Consider the following 22569-nt stretch of genomic DNA (forward strand, 5'->3'; position numbering starts at 1 on the left):
AAAAGCAAAATACACCAGAAGTAACTGCATTTTAACAGGTATTACAGAGTATATTACATTATATATATTATATTACAGAGCAGTGTTAGTGTAAGATTTTAAAACCCTCCCTGCTTTCATCACTAATTTTTGGAGAAGCTTATCAGGAGGCTGTGGCTCCTTCTCGACTAACAAAAACAACAGTGGGAACTGGAACAGGTTGCCCAGGGAAGCTGTGGATGCCCCATCCCTGGAGGGGTTCAAGGCCAGGCTGGATGGGGCTTTGAGCAGCCTGGTCTGGTGGGAGGTGTCCTTGCCCATGGCAGGGGGTTGGAACTAGGTGATCTTTAAGTTCCCTTCCAACCCAAACCATTCTGTGATTCTATGAACTGGGAGTGGTTTCTGCTCACACCTATCTGAACTCCCTCCAATATTGCTCATGAAACTACCTTGGTCCCTTCCAAATGGAAAGCTGCAGTTAAGATGAGAAAACCATATCAAAGGAAATCCAGAAAACCTCTGAGCTCCTGGAAGCATTCCCTCACTCCGCAGTGAAATTCTTTTCCTCACTTACAGCCTGGAACTATCTAAGGACAACATACAATTTTCACAACACACTTCAGAGAAGAAAAACTGTCAGCAATTCACTACAGTTCTATTTTGGAATAAACATTTACTCAAAAGAAATCAAGTCAAAGGAGGGAGAACATCTTTAACATTTTTGAAAGCAAATCCTGTTCATCAAAGTAAGTGGCTTCCATTGAATAAATTATGTTTTGATTTTAATAAATATAAAAAATACCACAGTCTGCACTGAGCTCGGATACTCTATCTCCCAAAGGTTTTTTCATTCCTTAAATTCTTTCCTTTTCCATGGTATCTTCTACCCCAAACAAGGCATCACATCTTTGCCATCCTTTCTTTAAAAGTAACAGCAACACATCAGTAGTGCCAGCTCTGAGCTTTAACAGACTGGAGTAGGAATCTCTGGAAGTATTTCCTGGGTAACAAACCAACAGCCATTTCCACATACAGGCGGAATAGAATAGTCAGTGGTGTAAGTAATTTCCAATTTTGCAACCTTCATTGAGCACAAATGTCCAATTTAAGGTTGCTGTTCTCAGGTAACAATGCTGCCACCGTAGACTTTGCACTTCATTGTGTTTTCAGAAAGACTCTATACACACAAGGGGGGGCCAAATTTGGAAAGCAACGAAGCTAAATGCTGTGAAACTTCTTCCACCCCTGACTAGACAGACTCCTGCATCCCTTTCCTCTCACAATCCCAGTACTTGCTTGCAAAGAGTTTCACCGGATTGAACAAAATGAAGAAATTAGAGTAACTACCACTAACTCGTATTTAGATTAAATTTTACTACCCAATCACCACTCACAGTCACAAGCTGTGTATCAAATGTTTAAAATCTCCAGGCAGAGACCCCTGATGTCAATGTGAGGAGCTCTCAACCTAGAGCCCTCCATTAGAGGTGTATTTTCAGTCCTCTGCACTGGTTTGGTCTCAACAGCTTTTAAACTTGATGAAAGGGGAGGATGGGAACATCTTAATCCCCACAATATTTCAACATAACTAAAGTCGACCAATAGGACAGACACTGTGTTTGAATACTAGTCGCACCTTCTTGGCTTTGTGCCTGGATTTGGCTTCTAGCAACAGAAACAAGTCACAGGACAGGAGCACCACAGACTAATTAGCAGAGAGATATCACCCTTCCATACACTCAGGCTGCTAACGGGAACTGGAGCTGAACTATGGGACTGGGCTTCTCCAAAAAATAAAAACCCTCTCCCGGCAAAATGCAGCCAGTAACTATGTCAGCAGGGAACTTGTTCAAGACACTTTTTACAGAGGTACCCATCACTGCCAGCCTGTTATTAATAGCTATTTTAAGTGACTGATGATTCTTCTAATCTTCAACTCCACAGTTACATTTTCCGACTACCAATGCAAAGCCATGGCCAAGTACACCATTAATCTCTGCTGCCCGGAGGCTTGGCACTTGAAGGACTGCCATTTTCGTTTAATTCATTCAGCCTTTTTTAGGAAGCAGATTATCATAGAGGCTGGGAAAAGAAGCCAAAAGCGGCATAAGGGCTAGGGCAACCTACTACAAAGTAAAACTGGAACTACAAAGACACCTGTTGTTCTGAAAAGGCCACTTATTATTGACTTTCTGAAAGTCATACGGAAAAATCAACCCTTTCCCCTCACAGTCCAGAGCCCAGCCTGTATGGATTTGAAATAGTTTTTGCAGATCTCATTTTCACTGGTAGAAAGCATTTTTCCTACAAGAAACAGTACAGCCTGCTCCAAAGCCCTGTTTCAAAATACAGTTTTTCCATTTCAGACACCACCCTCTGGCTTTAACCAGGAGATACCCCACTTTTTCATATTGTCAAATAGCAAGTGAAGCCTGTATAATACTTACAGTTTTAATGTCTCCCTTACAAGCTATACATTCCTTCAGATCTAAAAGAAGGAACAACTCCCATGCCAGGAACAGACCTGAGCATGAAGTGATACTGTAAAAAATGTTTTATAATTAATCTATGACAAACTTACGGAAGAAATCATCTTAAAGGGATTTTCACTCATATTTTCTAACGCGGCAGTGCCTGTTACTGCACGAAATCCTCTTAGAGCAACATGGGGTTTAACTCAAGAAGTGATAAGCATGCCTTTTGAAGAAACAAACTCAGGAGCCAATGCCCTAGCGCTCCCAGCAGTCTGCATTAGGCTCACTGAAACCCCTCGTCCCACCACAGCCCAGCCACCCAGCCCTTCTCCACTAAGGGCAGCGATGGTGGGTTAAGGCACCAGCCCCAATGGCAGCAGGACAAGCCAAGCAAGGGCAGCTGCCATAAATCTGGGGTGACCCAGCAGTCCCCAGCTACCCACGAGCGCAGAAAGAGTGAGTTGTCAGTCCCTGCCGCCCCCACACTACAGGGCCCTGGCCCAGCTCCTGCGGCAAAACTGGCTACCAGATACAGCAGCGAGTTAGTGCTGTGGTCAGTGTTTTGTGGACATGCTCGCTCTACAGGCATTACTGTCTCCTGCACCTGCAATGCGGACCGTTCATGCCATAGGAAACCTCTGAATTCAGATTTAAACTTCTTTGTATTTGCAGGGCTTGTCTTTGCATCCCCCCCAACACACGCCCACCTCCATTTGAACATCATGAAAAATGAAAGGAGAATCACATCATCTATTAGTTACATGTTTTAGAAAACAAACATGCAAGTAATCAAAATATGGAAACAGTTGTTCAGACTTTTTTCCTCCTCAAAAAAAAAAAAAAAAAAGCAATCTGAAAGTGCAGTGCTCCCAGTCAGTATTTGAAGGCAGTACTTGTTACAAGAGGTAACAACCATAACAGGCACATACTGTTCATCAACATGCCAAAAGCCGTTTAAAAAATAAAATGCAGGAGTTTTAATACAGAGCAGAACAAATATTTGGGTTGAAATGTCATTCCTCTATTTCCTTCACTGAATGAAGTACATCGGTTTCATTTATGACCGTAATTAAACCATTAAAAGGCATGAAAGAAGTACAGTAAGAGGGACGGACATTTCACACAAGACTCAATGGCCAATATCATAGAATCATAGAATCTTCATGGTTGGAAAGGACCTTTGAGATCATCGAGTCCAACCGAACAACCTACAATCTCAGCCACTAGAGCATGCCCTGAAGTGCCAAATCTAGATGTTCCTTAAATACCTCTAGGGATGGTGACTCAACCACCTCCCTGGGCAGGCTGTTCCAGTGCCTGACCACTCTTTCAGTAAAGTAATTCTTCCTAATATCTAATCTAAACCTTTCCTGCAGCAACTTCAGACCATTTCCTCTGGTCCTGTCATTATTTACTTGGGAGAAGAGGCTAACACCCACCTCTCTACAACCTCCTTTCTGGTAGTTGTAGAGGGCAATGAGGTCTCCCCTCAGCCTCCTCTTCTCCAAGCTAAACATCCCCAGCTCCTTCAGCCTCCCCTCATATGACTTGGTCCCCAGACCCCTCACCAGCCTGGTAGCTCTCCTCTGGACACGCTCCAGCACTTCAATGTCCCTCTTGTACAGAGGGGCCCAGAACTGAACACAGCACTCAAGGTGAGGCCTCACTAGTGCCGAGTACAGAGGCACCATCACTTCCCTACCCCTGCTGGCCACGCTGTTCCTGATACAAGCCAGAATACTGTTGGCCTTCTTGGCCAACTGATATAACATGCTACAGCTACTGCTCCCACAGCCACACAGTATTTGAAAAGCGATTGCTCCCCAAGCAAACCCAAGCCACGGCTCCTTCACCCCACGTATCCAATTTAAGTGACAACTCCTGCTCCTTCTTTTCCAGACTTAGCATCTTCCCCCTCTAAATTGTAGGGGGGAAAAGCAAGACAGGTAGAAACGTCTTGCACTAGCCCCAGGATCATTGCATTCAGCTAAAGCATCCCGCTAAAGCATCCCACCCAGTGCCCCCGTGGGAAGACCAACACGGACTCCCTGTGCCCTCCCAGCTGCCAGCACCTGCCCACGGCACCAGCAAGAGGAACCCTCCGGGAGCGGGCTAAAGAGCTCCGCGTGTGCACAAACAGCATGTGCCTTCCCGACACATAATCCCTAATAAATGTTCCAGAGAACCAGTACACAGCCAGACAGTAAATACGCACTTCAACAGCCCAAAGTCACTTGCACGCTAAAGTACAGATTTCATATTATTTTTTCAGCCTAAAAACCGTCCTAGCCCTCAGTTAAATGCATATAGCAGGATCCACAGTTTGAGTAAGGCTTTTCTTCAAGCCATGAACTTAATCACAAAAGCACATGTGTCACTGGGTACATCTTCTGACACACAGTCCCCCCACTCCTTCAAATTAACTGAAAACAAAGGCATTCAAATCTCTTGGAAGAGCATCATTCCAATAAGGAGTGGAGTAGGAGATTCACAGGTGAACCAAGTCGTACAAATGCCCATGCAGTTGGGGCACTTAAGGAGCCTTTTTTTTTATGTTCCATGCAGATACTGAAACGCTGATCAAAGAGATCAACAGAAATAAATCATATTTTCACAAGAAACTTCTCCATATACACATTCATGGAAGAAGAAGTGATTGTATTTTACCATGAGCAGGAATGTACAAACTCTAAGAATTTCAACCAGCTTTCAAAACCTAAGAACAAGATTTTTCTGTTTGCAAAATAACTTGGATTTGAGACTATGCCAAGAAACCCACTGCATTCTCTTCCGCTACATACTGCTCCCCCTCCACATGTACACACGCTTAATTTTTACACACCTCCCCTCACACATACTTATTTTCCATCTTTCACCACTCCCCACATTCTCACTTGAGCAGAACCTGGAACGAATTATTTGTTTTCAAGTATTTTTAACACCCTACATTCCTGTAGGCTGAAAGTCATGCAAGCAGTGTTGCAGCTAGTACTAGGACTGGATCTGACCTGACAACAACAAAAGTATTATTCCAGTATACGCAGGAATAACGGCTTGGCTGAGAAGAAAGAAACCTACTCTTCAGCAACATTCTGGGGCCACAATTCATAATTATCAAACATTTCTCTAGCAGAAAAATAAGTTGAGTGGATGAAAAGTTTACAGGGACTTGCATAATTATGCCATATTTGTAGTAGCAGCTGCAAGAGTTGGCTATATAAGAAAAAAATATAGCAAATTTATTTTAGCATCTTTGGCCAAGAAAATAATGTGATTTTTCACTTAAAGTTTGTTTCACACTAAACAAACATGGATAATTGATCTGCTAGACACGGCTAAAGTCTAAGAGCCAGCAGATCTAACCACTACACAGCTTCCGCAGCACCAATGACAAAGGGCAAGGCTAACCAATCTCTGTAATTCCCTTACAAGAGTGATGTGAAAAAAAGCTATGAGAAAACAAGGACACAACGATAACGTGCTTGCTATCAGCAACAGCTGGTTGCCACTTTTGAGCACTTCCAGGATAAACATGAATTTCCCTCAGACCTTTGACCTGCGCATGTGCTGCTGAGCAAACAACCTCGGGCACTCATTACAGGGTGAGTCGCTCTCAGCATATCTGCAATCTTGTTTGGGTTTGTTTTTTTAAAGATAGATTTTATAGACCTGCTTTTGAGGAGGGTAATGATGCCAGCTGAAACAGGCAGAAGCTAAGCTCATTTAGCTCCATTTAAAAAATTGCCTGTCATCTTCACTATAAAAGAAACACCACTCAGTGTAAGAAAGTCTGCCATTCCTATGGGCACTATCCATCAGCAAACTCAACAATGCTGATCATTCTTATTTGCTGTTCCTTGTTTCTTAAAAGCTCTCCGAACTCCTCAAAAGCAGAAAACAAATGGAAAGAAAACAGCTGAAAAGTAATGTAGAAGCTCACTAGTTGACAGTGGAATCCAGCACAGGACCCATACATGTTACCCTGGAGGACCCAAGGGCATTTTTATGCTGTGGATGGCATCTGGATCGGGAGCATCCCATGAACCCCTCTTGCTTCTGTTCTTGATCCTGCAGACCTTCTCCCTTCCAAACACAGTCAAAACATCCTCACATACATGAGTACAACTGCTTAACGGAAATCAAAATTAGGAAATTACATATTTTTAGATGCAGTTCTGTAAGAGGAAACAAGAAAAAAAGCCAACACTCCAACAGCGCCAAAACCAGTCAGTTCGTACTAGCAAACGCTCAAAAAAAAAAAAAAAATCACAATGCAAGAACCAGTACTTTTTGCTTTTTACTATCATTTTGATACAAAAATCTAATCTCAGGTACTTCACAGCAGAATACATCTGTCCTGCTCTTTAAACTAAACCAACATAACTGCAATTCTCTTTTCCAAAGCAGTAGTTATAGAATTCTCAAGATAGTCTTAGAAAATGTGATGCTCACGATACCTTAAACCCAGGGGAAGTGCATTTTACCAAGAATATGATACACTGTATGCTAAAGTTGTGAAAGGAGCTTTATTAACTATGGTTTGGTTCATTTTCAATATACTGAGTAATTCCCTTAAAAATGGAAGACTTTTTTTTTCCACATTCACATTTGCTTTTCTAGCCTAAATACTTCTGCCACTACTTCCAAAGCAGCAAGTTGCTTTTATATATATATATCTCAATCAACAATATCCAATGCTAATAAATGAATTAGTCAATGTTTTCCAGACCATTTTGTATACTTCCTTCTTCAAATATTCCTGTGCCGTATCTACCCTTGCTAAATACCACTATGAGGTGTTAATTTTCCAGCTAATGTTTCACAGTACAGACCACCATCTGCTCATTCAATAACATGGATTTTTGCTAACTTGTTTTTAAATAGCCATTTGCCTGATAGCCTAATCTCAGTCTTGTCCTTTCCGCAGAATGCATCCCCAAACGTGGCATTTTTACAGTTATGGCTAGCATGATTCATCCAGAACCAGGCTGGTTCTGAAACATTTAAACAACAGCTGCTTTTAAACAGCAGTTGTTCTGAAATGAATGAGGTATCTCCTATCAAAACGTACCAGATTGCATTCCTTACAAAACTGACAGTTGCTCTGGCACACACGGAAAGGCATTTGGGTAGAGTTTAACAGAGGAGAAAAGAATGGCCCGTGCTGACTAGTGAACAATTTACTGCTGCAACATACCAGGCAACCCAATATACTCATTTGGGAAATGTTCTGGTTTATTTTGTGGAGGATCCAGACAGCAACAAATTAGATCAGTAAACTATTGCTCTCTGCTTGCTGTCCTTCAAGAAAAAACATTTATGAGAAGCCAATCTACCTATCCTGCTTCTGCATAAGTTTTTCTTTGTTATTTACAAATTAACATTAGCAGCATTAGTAACGTGTGCTACACAGAAAATTGCACTCATCTTAGCAAGCACCATAACAGTGAGTTTGTGCTCCTCTTCATTCCTATTTTACAGTTAAAGAAATAATATCACTATAAATTACGTTGAGAATTTTGGATGAAAGATCCTACACAACCGCAGAATATGTATTAAAGGGCAGTCATTAGTACAGAGACTTCTCAGAAACTTAAATTAAAATTGTTTAATTAAATGAAAACACTTAATTTGACAGTCATACTACAAAGATTTACATTTGCCTTGTACAATTACAGACCGGATCCATCAAATAGTCCAGGAGCAGATTGATGGGGTTAGCCAGTATTTCTGAAGAAGATACAACACAGATTATTTATTATTTCCTGCCACAGTGCAAGACATTTTTCTACTAGATCATAACACAAAAAAAGGATGAATTAGGACTCTCTACACAGGTGGATGCGTACAGAGTCCTAATTCAGTAGACAATGCAGTGCCTAAAACTCCACATCTGGATGAAGACAGACCATACCTGATGGCACGGTTGCCTTATGGTTTATTCTTTAAGTATACGGAATCATAGAACCGTCTACGTTGGAAAGGACCTTTAAGATCATTGAGTTCAAACACTAACCTAACACTGCGACGAACACTACTAAACTGTGTCCCTCAGCACTAGGTCTTTTAAATACCTCCAGGGATGGGGATTCCAACACTCCTCCAAGCAGCCTGTTCCAATGTTTGGTAACTCTTTGGGTGAAGAAATTTCCCTGATCTTCATCCTAAAACCTCCCCTGGCACAACTTGAGGCCATTTCCTCTTGTGCTATCACTATGTCAGCTCAAAGAGTCTTCTTTACCACCAAGGTAGCCAGCACAGGAGTGAAATTGATACAGAAATTGTAGCACATCTTTAATTCTGACACAGCTGCACCTCTGTGCCCAATGTTACCAGTACATCTCACCTCTCTGCGCACACCTGTTTGAAAGCTCTTTGCTGCTCTCAAGACCTCAGAAAATTTGGGAAATGAAAACAGAAACCAAAGGAAAACTATGTCCTCAAATAAAAATCATGGAGATCCTAAATTTTAAGATTCGGCTCACAGATAATGTAACGATACGGTGCTCCCTTTAATGTCCCTGGTGCAGAAGGACTCCTGGCAGATCTGTCCCTGATCTTACTGTTTTGGAACACATTTTAGCCCATCCAACTTACAACTACAGTTCTCAAAACGAACTCTATGTCAGACTAAGAGGGTATTGAATGACTTTTCCCCCCAGAGTATTTAGAGCAAACACTGTTAAGGACTACAACTCCTTTCCACAACGGAATACTTCACGGACAGTTTCATTGAGGGCTTTATGTCAGATACGCACACAGACACGTCTGCTTTGCCCATCTGTGTGTGTCCACATCAGCTTAGTTTGAAAAGCAAGAGAATAGCTGCTGGTCTTTCCAACTGCGAGCCCTCCCCCCAGTGCTTTTCTGCCCAGCCTTCGGGCTTCATTAAGCAGAGTTGCCAGGACCCACAGCGCCTGCTCAAGAACACAACTTGTCAAGGAGAATGCTTTTCCATTGTCCTTAACTCCTATTTTGTGCAGTTCTTTAGTAAAGTGAATGAAAACTAAAGAGAAAAGCCTTTCGCCTCCTTCCTGAGATCAAGGTCTGTCCTTGCCTGCATTGTGTTATTTTGTTCCAGTTACACGATTTTAACCTTGCTAGTTTTAAAGGATGCAAGATTAAGTTTTGGATTTGTTTCTGAGACGTGTCTAACACTTTGGCCGCAACAAAGCTCACTGTGCTAGCATATGCTGTGTTCATCAGGGTTGATTTATATCCTGATGTTATTTAATAAGAACTACCTGGTATAAATTAGGTATAAATCAAAAGGTATAAATCCCTTTATAGAAAGGGATGAGTACAGCAGACTTGGACCAGAGGAACTTAAAGCAATTTTGGTTAATTGAGCCATCACTTACATTTTAATGCTCTTGGAATGGCTTGGCAGGTCCGTGCTTTACACAGAGTAACAGCTTACAGAACACCCTTCTCTTTCCAAACACACAGCCTGAAGAGAGAGGAATCTGTGCCTCCACAAATTTCCATTCACATCTATCGAGACATTTAAAAATAAGAAAGCATAAGCCAAAACGCTTCTAAACCCATCATCGCCTCTACTCTGTAACGCTCTAGAAACCCCTCCAAAAACATGGTACCTCTTACATTAGAAACTGATTCATCAACCAGGCTCATAGATAAAAACAAAAAGCTATGAAACCAAGGAGCTGTATCAGGTACAAGCACCTTCCTGTAAGAGCATAACAATTTTATGAGTTGTAATTGAAGGTGATAGCCTAGGCTGTTTCTCAAAGCTGGAGTCTGCACATAAGGCCATTTACCACCACTGCTGACAAAAGGCATACGCTAACAGTCCTTACTCATGGAAGGCTCCCACCATCACACCCATGAATTTTGTTAATTCTTAAAAAGAACTAACAGCGTAAGAAAATACAACACATCTACCACAGGGTTACTTAAGATTCTTATGCACTTACAGGTGACCATAGAAAAAACATTATCTGAAAAGCATATGACATCTTGAAAAACAAGTTTCTCAAGGGGATGGAGGACTGGGATAAGAGTTTTTTCACTTACTGTGAGGGAAGGCTAGCTTTACACTATGAACGTCTGTCACACCAGTTAACACTGCAGTGAAGTTGAACCTGTGAACTCACACAGGGAACGGCAGAGGACTGCACCGCAGCGTCTTTCCTGACACGGCCTTTTTGGAGCCAGCCAGACTAAACTGTCCTGGTAGAAGCACATTTTTGCTGTAGGACCTGTGACTTCACTAGTGCCTTGCAGGGTCTGCTCTTCTTCCACACTGACAGAAGTGGTTACACTAGTGCAACTTCCTAGTGTCTATCAGCTCAATGCGCCGTTTCATCCTTCTTGCTTTAGTAGAGTTCTGCTGGAACTCTATTCTTTCCTGTTCCTTTGAGGAAAACAACAAAAGAAAAAAACAATAAAAATGCTGACTTCTTTTCCACCTGCAAGAATGGGAGTCAGATAGTGACAATTATATGATAAGAGTTTCCAATCTTTTGTATACTGACCCGTAAACCTGTCAGCTGTGTCTCTACCACAGATAACCCACAGCACAACTCAAACTTAGCACTGGGAAAAAGCTTGCCTTCTGCAGTTTGACTCCACCTATAGCAATTCTATATTCTTCCCCCTTATGCAATGTAAATTTATCTTCTCATTTCTTTCACCCATGGTATTAGTATGATGGATCTTCCTTTTAAAAATCTTTCCTTTCCTTTACCAGTACAGGGAAGCTCTTAAACTACTCCTCCCTCCTCCTTCCCAACTTCATTTGATCCTGACCTTTGCCACAGAACATCTCTCTCAAACATAGACAAACTCCTCTACTATCACAAATTAAGAAAGTAATCAAGATGCTAAGCAGGTTATCCAAGAATAGCCTGCATAGACAAAACCAGATACACACTCAAGAAGAAGGGGAAAAAAAAAGAAAAAAAAAACAAAAACCACTAAATGCAATGAGACAGTAAGGACACAGTCTTTAAAAAAAAAGGAAAATTAATAACAAATCCTTTTTTTTTAATTGATAGAAGCACCAAAGACCAGCAATATTAAGACATTTAAATCCTGAAGATGTAAATATGCACTGTTATTAATTCAGTCCACCTGAAGCTTGAATTACACTACACCACCTCTGCAAGCAGAAATTGTCATTTTCCACTGCAGGCCAACATAATCCACCTCTTTTGTTGCTGGAGTAATTGTCTAGGAGCACAAGCCTTCAGTCAGCTGGCTGAATGCCACTGAGGATGTGCTGCAGCAGCACAGCAATGTCAGCAGCCCTGCTGACCTCAGACAGCTTCGTTATGTACTGATATAACAGCTCACAGTAGAGAGATGCTGGATCAGCAAAACCTGTCACAAGGAAAAATTTCAGTAAGATACTGCAATTTTTAGGATTTCGTGGCTACTAATGGTCAGTGCAGTCTTGACATAAAGTGCCCATCCACAGCTTTCAACCACACAGCTTTTTAGCTGATGAGATCTTGAATGTTGATCACTACAATCTCATCCTTTTTTTGCCTTAAACAATAACAAAAAGCCTACCTGAACTCAGCTCCATATTTCGACTGAAAATAATATCAGAATTGCTTGCAAGTAAAGTTACACACAAACTTAGGTAGTCTTGGGGATTGTGTTCTAATCCAAGAGATTTGCTTAAATCATTGTGAACTACAACCAAAAAGGGCTGGAACGGACCTGCTGGACATCTTACATGGAGTATGTATACACACATATCATTTATATCTTTTTATATATATATATATAAAATTACACATATATGACTACACTCGCTATATGTATAGTGAGTAGCTAGTAATAATATCTTTATTACAGTAGTAACATATTTATACTATATAGTAGCTAATACATATATACAGCAAGCATAGTCCCCATTACAGATGCTACATACACTCGCATTCTCCATCACAGGATTACTTAAACTTTAACCACATTACTCCCATAGCTACGCTGTCCCCGAGCCTCAGACCCCTCCAAGTAACAAACTTTCTTCCAGCCTGCAGATGAAACGCACTGCTGTTGTGCCACCACCATCCCTTTGCAAAACCAGAACTCCCTCATTTTCATCATATTGACAGATTAAAAACAGAACAATCTTACACAAGGCAGCAAGCCCAGCCCTCTTAGAGCTCCATTAGCCTTTTCTGCTACCTGTTTCACTGTGCTTGATAATGAACCAGAACTGTACACAGAAACCCAGGCAGGCTGCCTAACTAATACTAAGTACTACTAATACTAAGTACCTCCAACGTTAATGCTCCCCTGATGCACATTAAGGCTGCCTTCGGCTGTCTTTCACACCCACGTGCCATTAGCAGTCCACTTGCAGTCACTGTGAATTAATAAAGTTTTTCTCCTCTCCAACTGACAAACTTCCCAACTTTTCTCACACAAAGATATTCACAAGAAAACCGAAATCCTGTTACTAGTCCGTAGCCTTATACTCAGTACCGTTTACAAAAAAAGTCAAAGCAGTTGAACAGTTGTCTACCCATACGGTTGGGAGTTAAGTAATTCCTCGTTAGCAAACATGGCATTAGTAGCTAGCACTAACAAATTAAAAGATTGCCTTTCAAAGCTAATGTGCAATCCACAGTATCCTGTGACTAAGAAAGAAATGATCAAAAGCAAACACCATGTTTAATCAAAGGCTATTTCAGCTGTACCTTTATTCGTCACACTTCCTAGACATTCTCCACCCTCATCTTTACAGAGGATTTTCATAATGCTTAACACTGAACTATCCGGTGTGAGGAAGAGGGAACCATTTCACTTAAGAACTGCTTAAGTGAGGCAAGAGAAAAATTACACATCATTTAGTTTTACCAAGCCTTGCTCCAAGCCACAGACTAAAACAGCCCTTGAACAGAATTCACGTATTTCACCTTCTCTCATTTGCTTATTTTTCCAAGGATTGACTGAACTTGCGCATGTCTGTTACAACCCATTTCTAATTTTGTAAAACTGGAGGGGCAGGGGGGTGCTCAGGTTGGCAGGCTTTTTTTGGAATGGGGGTCCCTGCCAGATGAGAACCGAATTGTCACTTTTAATTAAGTTTCAATGATGAAGTAGGGTTTGTGTATTTTTGGCAACTACTTAACAGTGTTCACACTCAAACTGTAACTGAGCTTTGAAGTTCGCATCCATTCAAGAAGAAGAGGTAAAACAAACATTTCTATCTGACTAAGAGATAGCTGCACATAAAACCACTTTTGCAGTAGAGATAAGACCCAGACCAAAATGCAGTTGGGAACGCAGAGGCATTGCACCCCAGAGAACAACTACTAAAATTCCTGCTGTTACAGATAGTGGGCAGAATACAGGCATTAGACATACTTGTTTCTCATTAGGAGACCCCAGTATGACCTCCATTCCCACTACTTCCCACCTTCACCCAGTCTCTGGACAGCAGACACCATTTGTTCCACCTGTAGAGTCAAGCTATTTAGAAACTGCACGTGGTTTGGTATCGTCTGGTATTAATTCAACGGTGCTCATTTTTAGCTGATAATGAATACGCAGCCTAACACAGGAGGCTTCACTTCAAGTTTCCCCACCAAAACTCCCATCTATTTCACGAGACACAAAGCGAGCTAAGCACACCTCTGGCCCTACGAAAGACAGTTACAGTTTGGCACGTTTCATGTCTTGTTCTGTTACAGCCACACGCTACTTCTCTTACAGATGGGAAAACGATGCTCAAAGTGACTGTAACATGCCTGTGTGATGTAAAATGTTTCATTCCAAGCGTACTACCCAGCAGAAAGCCAGGGTAGCACTCAAATTCTTCACGCTAAAACTCACAAATAGATTTTTAAAAGCACCAAGATGTCTCATACTCAGAAGTGCACATCAGCATAAAATGCAGTTTCTCTAGCCTGGTTTTGTCTCTGTTGGAGACTCTAGCTTCTCATGAAAGCCTGGATTCAGAAAGCCATGTCAAGGCAGATAGCATCTGGCTCTGCTCTGTCCCCAGTTTTGGATTGCCTGAGGAAGCACTTACTATACATACAATACAGAACTTTCATGCTAATAATCTCCGAGGCATTTCAGCCAAATATTACAGACTAGCTTGAATACTGTGACCCCTCTTGTGTTTCTACCGACTTTTCAGTAATAGGCTTTCTGTCTCTGCATATTCTGACATGCTCATTACACATGTATTGACAATACAACAGAAAACTAACAAGCTTCAGGCACTGCTTTCTCGGTAGAACTGAAATGAGACGAATGCGAGAGTAATTCTGTCAAAAATTAAGATAAAGGCCTCTGAAAAGTAGCTCACAGTTTTGTATTTCATTCTTCAGGATATCATGGGTCATTTTGTCTACCAGATGGAAGACAGACTGTGGCTATTAGTGATTTATACTCCTTTACATGCTGTAATTTTTATGAAATCACACAGAACACAACTGCGAGCAAAATGGGCCGAGAGTACTTTTAAGTAAATTTACCAGCTAACTTTACGAAGGGTATGATTTCCTTTCAGCTTCCTTCTCCCATTAACTCCATATGGATCACGGGCTTGTCCTCCCTTGAATTAAAACCAAATATTTGCGGAAGGGACACTCATTTAATAAGACTACCTTATACAAGACACACTCCATCTAGCACTACTGGATCGGGTGGGGTCAGGCACAGCTTGGTCGCGAAGATTCCGAGGATGCACAAAGGAGCCTTACTTGGCTTCCTGAATTTCCCCAAAGTAAGTTCCCAGCTTCCACCCACACGCCACCAACATCGATTTATTCTTCCCGACTTCCCTGTACCGCCTCCCACCTGCGCTCCCGAGCAGGCTCCGTCTTCAACAGCCTTACCCGAGGCTACGCAGAGGGAGAACAAACCCCGAGAGCCCGGACCGCCACCCGCAGCCCCGGGGCACCGGCGGAGCACCTCGGCGCTGTCCCAGGAGCCCGCCCCGGGCCGCCGCCTCCGCCCGGGCCCCGCCGCCTGCTGGGGGACACCGCTGAGGCGGCCGCGGCGGGGAAGCTTCCCGGAGAGGTGGGGGGGGGGGGGGGGAGGGGGCTATTGCTCGCTTCCCCCTTCCTCCCCCCGGTTCCCCGCAGGCCACCGGGGAGGGCGGGGTGGCACCTCGCCCCCCGGCCCGTCCCGGCCGCACACTGCCTCGGGGAGGCCTGCGGCTCCGCAGCACCCCGCGGGCCGCGGCAGGTGCCGCCCCGGCCATCCCAGCCCCCTCACACAGCTCCCCCCCCTTCTCCCCCCCCGCACGCCCACCGCCCGGCCCGGTGCCGTTCCGCTCCCCCAACGGGTGGTGGCTGGCGGCCCCGGGAAGTTTCCCGGCAGTGGAAGGGATAGGGGTCCCCGCGGGCGGTACCCGGCAGGGGACCAGGAGGGGCGCGGGCAGCACTTACAGCCGTTTCTCCTGCGGCTGCAGCTGACGGTGCATGGCCAAGGAGAAGCCGAAGAGGCTGCCCGGCTCCCCGCGCCGGCTGATCACGTTGTCCGTGTCCAGGTTGAAGGCGCCGGCCAGCCCCGGCAGGAGGAACAGGTAGAAGAGGAGCGCGGCCGCCATCTGCCCTTGCCGGCCACAGTGAACCTGCTGCTGCCGCCGCCGCTCCCCGCGCTGAGGGCGCCCGTTGTGCCCCGCCGGCTCCGCGCTCGCTGACGGAGCCCGCCCCGCCCCGCCCCGCCCGCCCGGCCCCCGAGCGGCGGCTGCCGCCGAGCAGCCCCGCGCCCCGCCGCGGGGAGGGCCCAAGAGTCCCCGGGGTCCGCGTGCCTTCCCCCCAGGAAGGGCGGCCGAGGGCGCCGCGCCGCCTCCCGCGGCCCGCAGAGGGGACACCGCCTTCTGCGCCCTCCACCCCGGGTGTCAGGTCCCGGGGGGCGGGACAGGGCCGCACGTGAGGGCCGGGGGGGAAAGGGATGGCCCCCCGACGGAGCGCGGTCGGAGCCGGCACCGGTGTTGGGTACTGGCCATGTGCAGAACACCTTAGCGAGTATCTCCCAGGGTGAGGGGGAGCTATGGCCAGAGACCCCAGTACACAGGTGCTTCTCATACTCAGTGTGTATTCCCCAAACAACATGTCCCTGAGAAAAAGAAAAATTAAAATAAATAAATAAATAAATCAGTGCATACATATCTCTTTTCCAGGCTCAAAAGGACACAGAGTCAAGCCTACGTGAGTCTCCTCCAGCAGCTCCTGCCTCTGAACAGATCTGAGAATTTCTTACCCCTACCTTTTAATTGTTTGAAAACAATATGTGGGTTTGGATCCCAGATCGTTTTACCTCATGCTTTCACCCGTAACTCCAAAAGGGTATTTGCAAGCATACCTTAACGCACTTCATCCACCCAAGGAGAGGGGGGTTATGTTTGTTTGTAACAGAGCCTTAGTTAGTGCTCTAACTAAGCATCCCCTTTGGGAAGGGGATGCAAGGTTTTAAAACTCGTATGCCAAGCAGCATGACAATACCCCATTCTTTCCTACCGATGTCCATGATATGAAGAGAGATGCTTCTCACATAAGAGATTCCAGAGAAAGTGAGAAAAGAGCAACTGAGACAGAGCACTCAAATATGTTGATACTCCAAATAACTCCTTCTGGAACAATACTCTGCCTCCACGGAGTTAATCCAGGCTACTTTTTCCAGAGTAATTATTCTAGGATAACTCCGTGTATAGACAAGTCTCTGGCTCAAGTCCAAAACACCCTTGATCAAACAAGGGGAGAAAACACACCAGAAACGTGCATCTAATGTGGAAACAAAACATTTTGTTAAATTAGGTTCCCAGATATTTATTGCTAATAGAGTCCTTCCCTGCTTGCTCTCCATGCCCAACTCATTCAAAGTCTTAATCCAGCGTTCAATCACTTCACAGTCGCTGCCACAGCAGACATCTGTACTGGCATAAACACTGCCCTACAGTTCCACTAAAGGACCCGTAAGAGGGAAGCGTCCCAGCCTAATTACAAGTAGGCTTACTACAATCCACGTATTTCACAGTAATTAGTAAAGATCTGAAAACAAGTCTTTTAAAATAGCGCTGAGGTCTGTACCAAAGTCTGAGCAGTTTGCCCTCCAGGACTGTTTAAACTTGCATGCCTATAATACTCTTATAGTAACTATAGTTACTTTTTAAGTAATGCTTGTGCTCAATAACTTGTGTAAGGAGTCACAGAAATACTTTCATCCAGAGCCATCCGAACGATCCTGGCATGTTAGGTTCAGCTGGCTTCTCCCTCTCCCTCCCTCTAACCAGCGCTGCCTGGGCACGTTGTACCTGTTTGTTGTTATCCACAGAGGCTGCTGAGGAGAGACAGAGTTTTCTCATCTCCAGATGCAGTTAACGAGCATTCCAAGACATAGTTATATTAAAAGCTGTCTCGAGTGACCACAGCAGGAACAACAAAAATAGACGGTATACAGGGTGGAGCAGAACTGCACACAAACAGCTTAGCGTTACCTTGGATGGTCTCTCATCATTTTGTACTATTTTCATTTGCTCTAGATGAGGAGAGGGGAAAAAAAAAAAAAAGGTTTAAAAAAAAAAAAAAAGTCTGTTTCCTTCCTTTGCTCTTCCTCCAAAACAAACATGCTGTGGGTTATCTATAACTAGCACGTACTCCAGGAATTCCTCTTTTGTACCATCCCTGTATAAAGGGGGACCGAGATGAGGTATGATGACCAATTAAATGTGAGCTCTCTGCTATGCATAATAACAGGCTGATTCTAAGAAAGGCAATGGCCGGATCAAAGCTGTCTCTCTTTTGGTTTTTTTTGGTAACAAACACTCTGCTAGTGCCGAGTTTTCAAGCTGTCTGCTTATTAATGGTGTGTTGATACTTGGCCAAACGGCTACAAGGTGTTTGCCTGCTGCGTCTATGTTTTGAGCGAGCGTTACTGCCAGCAATGCTTTCCTCCTCCGTACAACCCTGTAGTTAATTACAAAGGGAAAAAAATAATTTCTGGAAAACAGAAGAGGTGGGATGGAAAAGCTAGAGCTTGGCAAGACATTTTTGGCTTTCCCTAGAAGGAATGAATGGCACAATGCTTTACATTTCTGAACTTTTATCATTTATATGAACAAAACACACTACGCAAAGAAATATACAACTTGAGGATGCTCAGCTGTGCAGCTTTAATGCAGCACATCAAATGGTCCTGAAAAGCCAAAATATGTAAACATCCCCTTCCCGTTTCATTTTTAAAAAGGGCTTGATTTTATAATTGATGTAATTCCAGATGAAAAAAATGATACAGACCAAAAAGGTTTTGTTCACTGTGCAAGCTTTAAAGTTATTGAGTTGCTTCAGTTCAGAAACATAAACTAATTCTAAGCGTTAGTAGCCTGGATCAACCTTCTGGATGGTTTCTCCTGAATTCTATACACATACCATTTTTAGAACTGCATGTTCTCCAAATTATTTACATTTATTGAATGGATGCATCTCAACAGCTACAATAAACAGTTGAGTTTTTATGCAGCCAGGCTATCAGACTATTTTTGCTAGTATATCCTCTATGTCTTGTCTTGGTTCTCTGTTAACAATTACATTAGAATCAGCAAACAGCGGCACAGGAGATAAAGGTGCTTACAGTGGGGTAAGGGAAACAAACTGGTCAACACCATATAAGCAAAATGTTTTGCTCTGAACAGTGTGAAAACCAGGGTGTTGAAATAGTTATATTTACACACTTCTTGGTATTTTGAATTATATAGAACTGACACTCACCATATTTATAACATTTATAACTGAATTAAGAATACCTCGATTTCTCTTTCTTTACTGTCTTTTCATAAAGATTCCTAAAATGCAGCTCTTTTACTTGTTGCTGTATTTAAATCAGATTAACTACAGTTCCAGATTAAGATGTTGCTATGTTCTGATAACTTTTCTTTTTCTCTTTGATGTCTAAAACGACTGTAGACATTATTCTACCATTCTTTACTGGCTTGTAAAGTAAAAACATTTTACCTCTGTAGACAAATTGTTTAGAATTTGACATGATATTCCAGGTTTAAAGTTTTTAAGTCTGAGTTTTTAACATTTAGTGTTATGGCTTTAACTTTATGTTTCTGTATAATATACAAAGTTATTACACAACTAAAAATATGAGTTGAAAGAAATATTTCAGTCCAGACTCAGAACTTTGGCAAAAACTGCGATCAGTGTTATATAGCAGTTCTTTAAGTCTTTTACATCAGGAGAGTATTTTTCCACCCAAGCTGTCAGGTACATTCCTTAAGTAGTTTCAGAATGACGAGCCTGAACTGTTTGGAGAGTAAACATCTTTGTAAACATACTTGGAGGCACTTAATGAGCGTAGCTAGGCAGAGATCACAGAAACGCTGGTGACAAATGGGGACTAAACACCCATAGTTTGGATTGCTGTGGAAGGAATTAAGGGTGTTCCTTCAAAATTACTGATAACTAAGGCATAAAACTGCAATTATTTTGAACATATGCCTGTATTCTAATTCACTAGTTATATACCCCACTATGTAAGATTCCCCCTGGTAAGGCCAGCCTAAGTTTAAACATCATTATACACATCGTAGGCCCCTTTGCAACCCCATTTTGTGGCGCTCTCAGCCAGACACATATATCCCTAAATCTCTTACATCATCAGAGAACTTGTGGCGCTGACTGCATCCCAGACTCATCTACAGCATACCTGCTCCTTCATCTACAACACTGTCCTGCACATGAAACCTTGCTTGTCTTGTACCACTGCTCACCAGGTCAGAGGGACATAACCCAGTACCAGATGCAAACTTTGGGGCAATTCTAGCCAACTCTCCCTCGATGTCTGTCTATACGTGCATCTTCCAGCCAGTTTGGGCCAAAGCAGCCAGCCATTGCTCCTAGACTAGCACAGGAGATTTAAAAAATAAGAAAGACATTTCTTGGGCAGGTGCTGGCAGGGAGCCAGGGAGGAAGTGAGAAGGTTTACAAGCAAGATAGATATTCGTAGGATCTCCCTGGGGATTCTCACCAGGAACTCAGGAAGCAAGATGAACCTTCACAGGACACGTTTTAACTCCATCAAGAGCCAAAAATAATCATTGCTCAGGACAAAACACTTTTGTTCTCCTAAATCACACAGATTCCAACTAAAGAGTCTTTGGCCACCACCCAAACACAACTCCACACAACCTTGATAGCACTTACCTCCAAGAGCTGCACCGGGTGCTGGACACCCAGGACCCAGCCCTGGGACAGAGTCTGCAAAGCACAAGACCAGGAATTACAATCATTTGAGGAATCTGGTCTCTTGGTCACTTTCTAGCTTATTGTAACAGCACAGTGTAGCCAAGACCCCCAACTCCCCTCACAGCAAACCCATGGAAGCAGCTGCTTGGTCATTACCACACTTGTTACACCTGCTCCCCCCCATCAGGTCCTGGATGAGACCCAGCTGTGGGGGCAGCCAGCTGGCTCTGTGGCATCCATGGGAGAGGTAAAGTCCAGGCAGTTTGCACAGAGGTTTCCAGTGATTCACAAGAACCGTGTAAAGAAATGAGTTTGAAGTTTGTTTTTTTGTTTGTTTGTTTTTTAAATAGGTTTAAGTGGTTTGGTAGTCACTGTCTATAACAATTTTATAGTTTTGGTACTACAGCCACCTCATTCACATGTGCCAACCAAACCATGTCTGCCACTGATCCAACGGGACCCGTGTTCAAGACACGTTTGAACATGGCTTTCAGACCACTGCAAACAAAGCCAGCAAAGGCTGCTCCCCTGGTTCAGGTCTAAAAGATGGCAGCCTCAGAAAGATTCTTTCTCTACTTTCTTTGCTTTTTCTTTGCCAATAGAAGTCTCTTCGCTTTTCTTTTTAAAATAAAAATAAATATAGTCACTTTTCTCTTCAGATTAATATCCTGATTTCTGAAGGAAAAATTGGACAAGGTAGAACTGAGCACCACAGACAACTCTCTTACTTTGTTTGGATCGCCATTTTAAAATATTTCTTTTCTGGGCAATACACAGTTTTAATCTATCTATAGGTTTTATACATATAGATAGATATATCTATAGATCTACAGTTTTAATCTAGTCTTTTAAATCAATTCATAATGAACAAATCCAATCTTTTGTTAAATTAAGTCTCACTTGCTAACATGCTTATTAACAATGACGAAAATGTTAATTATGCAAAGGCTGTAAAAAAAAAAATAATCCTAAATACAGTCTGTAAAGGGCCGGAGTGGGGGCCTCAGGATTTGAGCTACTGGCTGAATGAAAATCAGGTTTTTCTCTCTTCCTGCTTTGCCTGGATGTGAATAGCAGTTATGTGGAGGCCGAGGACACACTCCAGTTCTCATAAGCTCCCTGCTGAGCAACGCAACCTTTAGTTTCTGGAGCTTCAAACTTTATTATACAGAAACAAAGGATTCTTCTGCCTTCATGCCAATCTACCTGTAGTGCTCATTTACGTGCAAAAACTATCAGATACTTTCACTTTCTCATGTAGTCCAACAAATCAAGAAATTAAGAAAATCAACAAATGAGGAAAATCTGCTATCCAAGAAAGAATTTTTTAAAAATACCACTTCTTTATTGAACCAGTAACCATTTACATCTACCAAAGGAAAAAGACTGAGGGCTGTCTACATATGCAGTATTTTCCAATTAACTGCTTCTGTTTAAATTAAACAACTACATTAAGCTTAACAGGAAGAAGATTTTTTTTTTTAATTCCAGAATAAGACTGCTCGCACATGAGTTAATCAGGAACAATTTCATGTTTAAACAAGCACTACAGAAATATTCATACAAAAAAAAAAGAAAATTAGTTCCCCTGCAATTCCAGTTTTATTCAATGAAAAGATTCATTGCATGACGCTGCCATGACCAGGCAGGCTTAGCGAGCGAATTGCAAATCTAATCAGTTTGGCAAAGAGTTTTATGGAAGCTGCTGTGTTGGCTTTGCTGACTTCAAGTGATTTGTTCTTTTGTTCATTTGTTGCAAACAACTAAAATCTAGGGCAAGAAACAAAAGGTCATTTCAAATTATGAAAGTGCAGATTTTTATATTGTATTGGAAAGGTTTCAAATGCAGTTTTGAATTTTGCATTCATTGTGTATTCAGTTTTTTCCACTATTTTTTCCCCATCTTTTTATACATCTAAATTCCTAAT

At 42.8% G+C, this 22569-nt stretch overlaps 1 protein-coding gene across 4 annotated transcripts in view; it reads right to left on the minus strand.

Moving 5' to 3' along the window:
• ITGA6 (integrin subunit alpha 6) overlaps positions 1 to 20742 on the minus strand; it is a 52559-nt gene extending 31817 nt beyond the window's left edge. For 2 of the 4 annotated variants that reach the window (XM_074594121.1, XM_074594124.1), the window contains exon 1: positions 15839 to 16099. In XM_074594121.1, the coding sequence (XP_074450222.1) occupies positions 15839 to 15999 (161 nt within the window). In that variant the 5' untranslated portion in view covers positions 16000 to 16099. Of the gene's footprint in view, positions 1 to 15838; positions 16100 to 20599 lie in introns of those variants that run through there. The other 2 variants (XM_074594122.1, XM_074594123.1) reach the window with 2 other exon arrangements.
• Positions 20743 to 22569: the final 1827 nt, after the last annotated feature.

This window comes from Larus michahellis, chromosome 7, assembly GCF_964199755.1.
Source record: "Larus michahellis chromosome 7, bLarMic1.1, whole genome shotgun sequence".
In the NCBI taxonomy this organism is placed as follows: Eukaryota; Metazoa; Chordata; class Aves; order Charadriiformes; family Laridae; genus Larus; species Larus michahellis.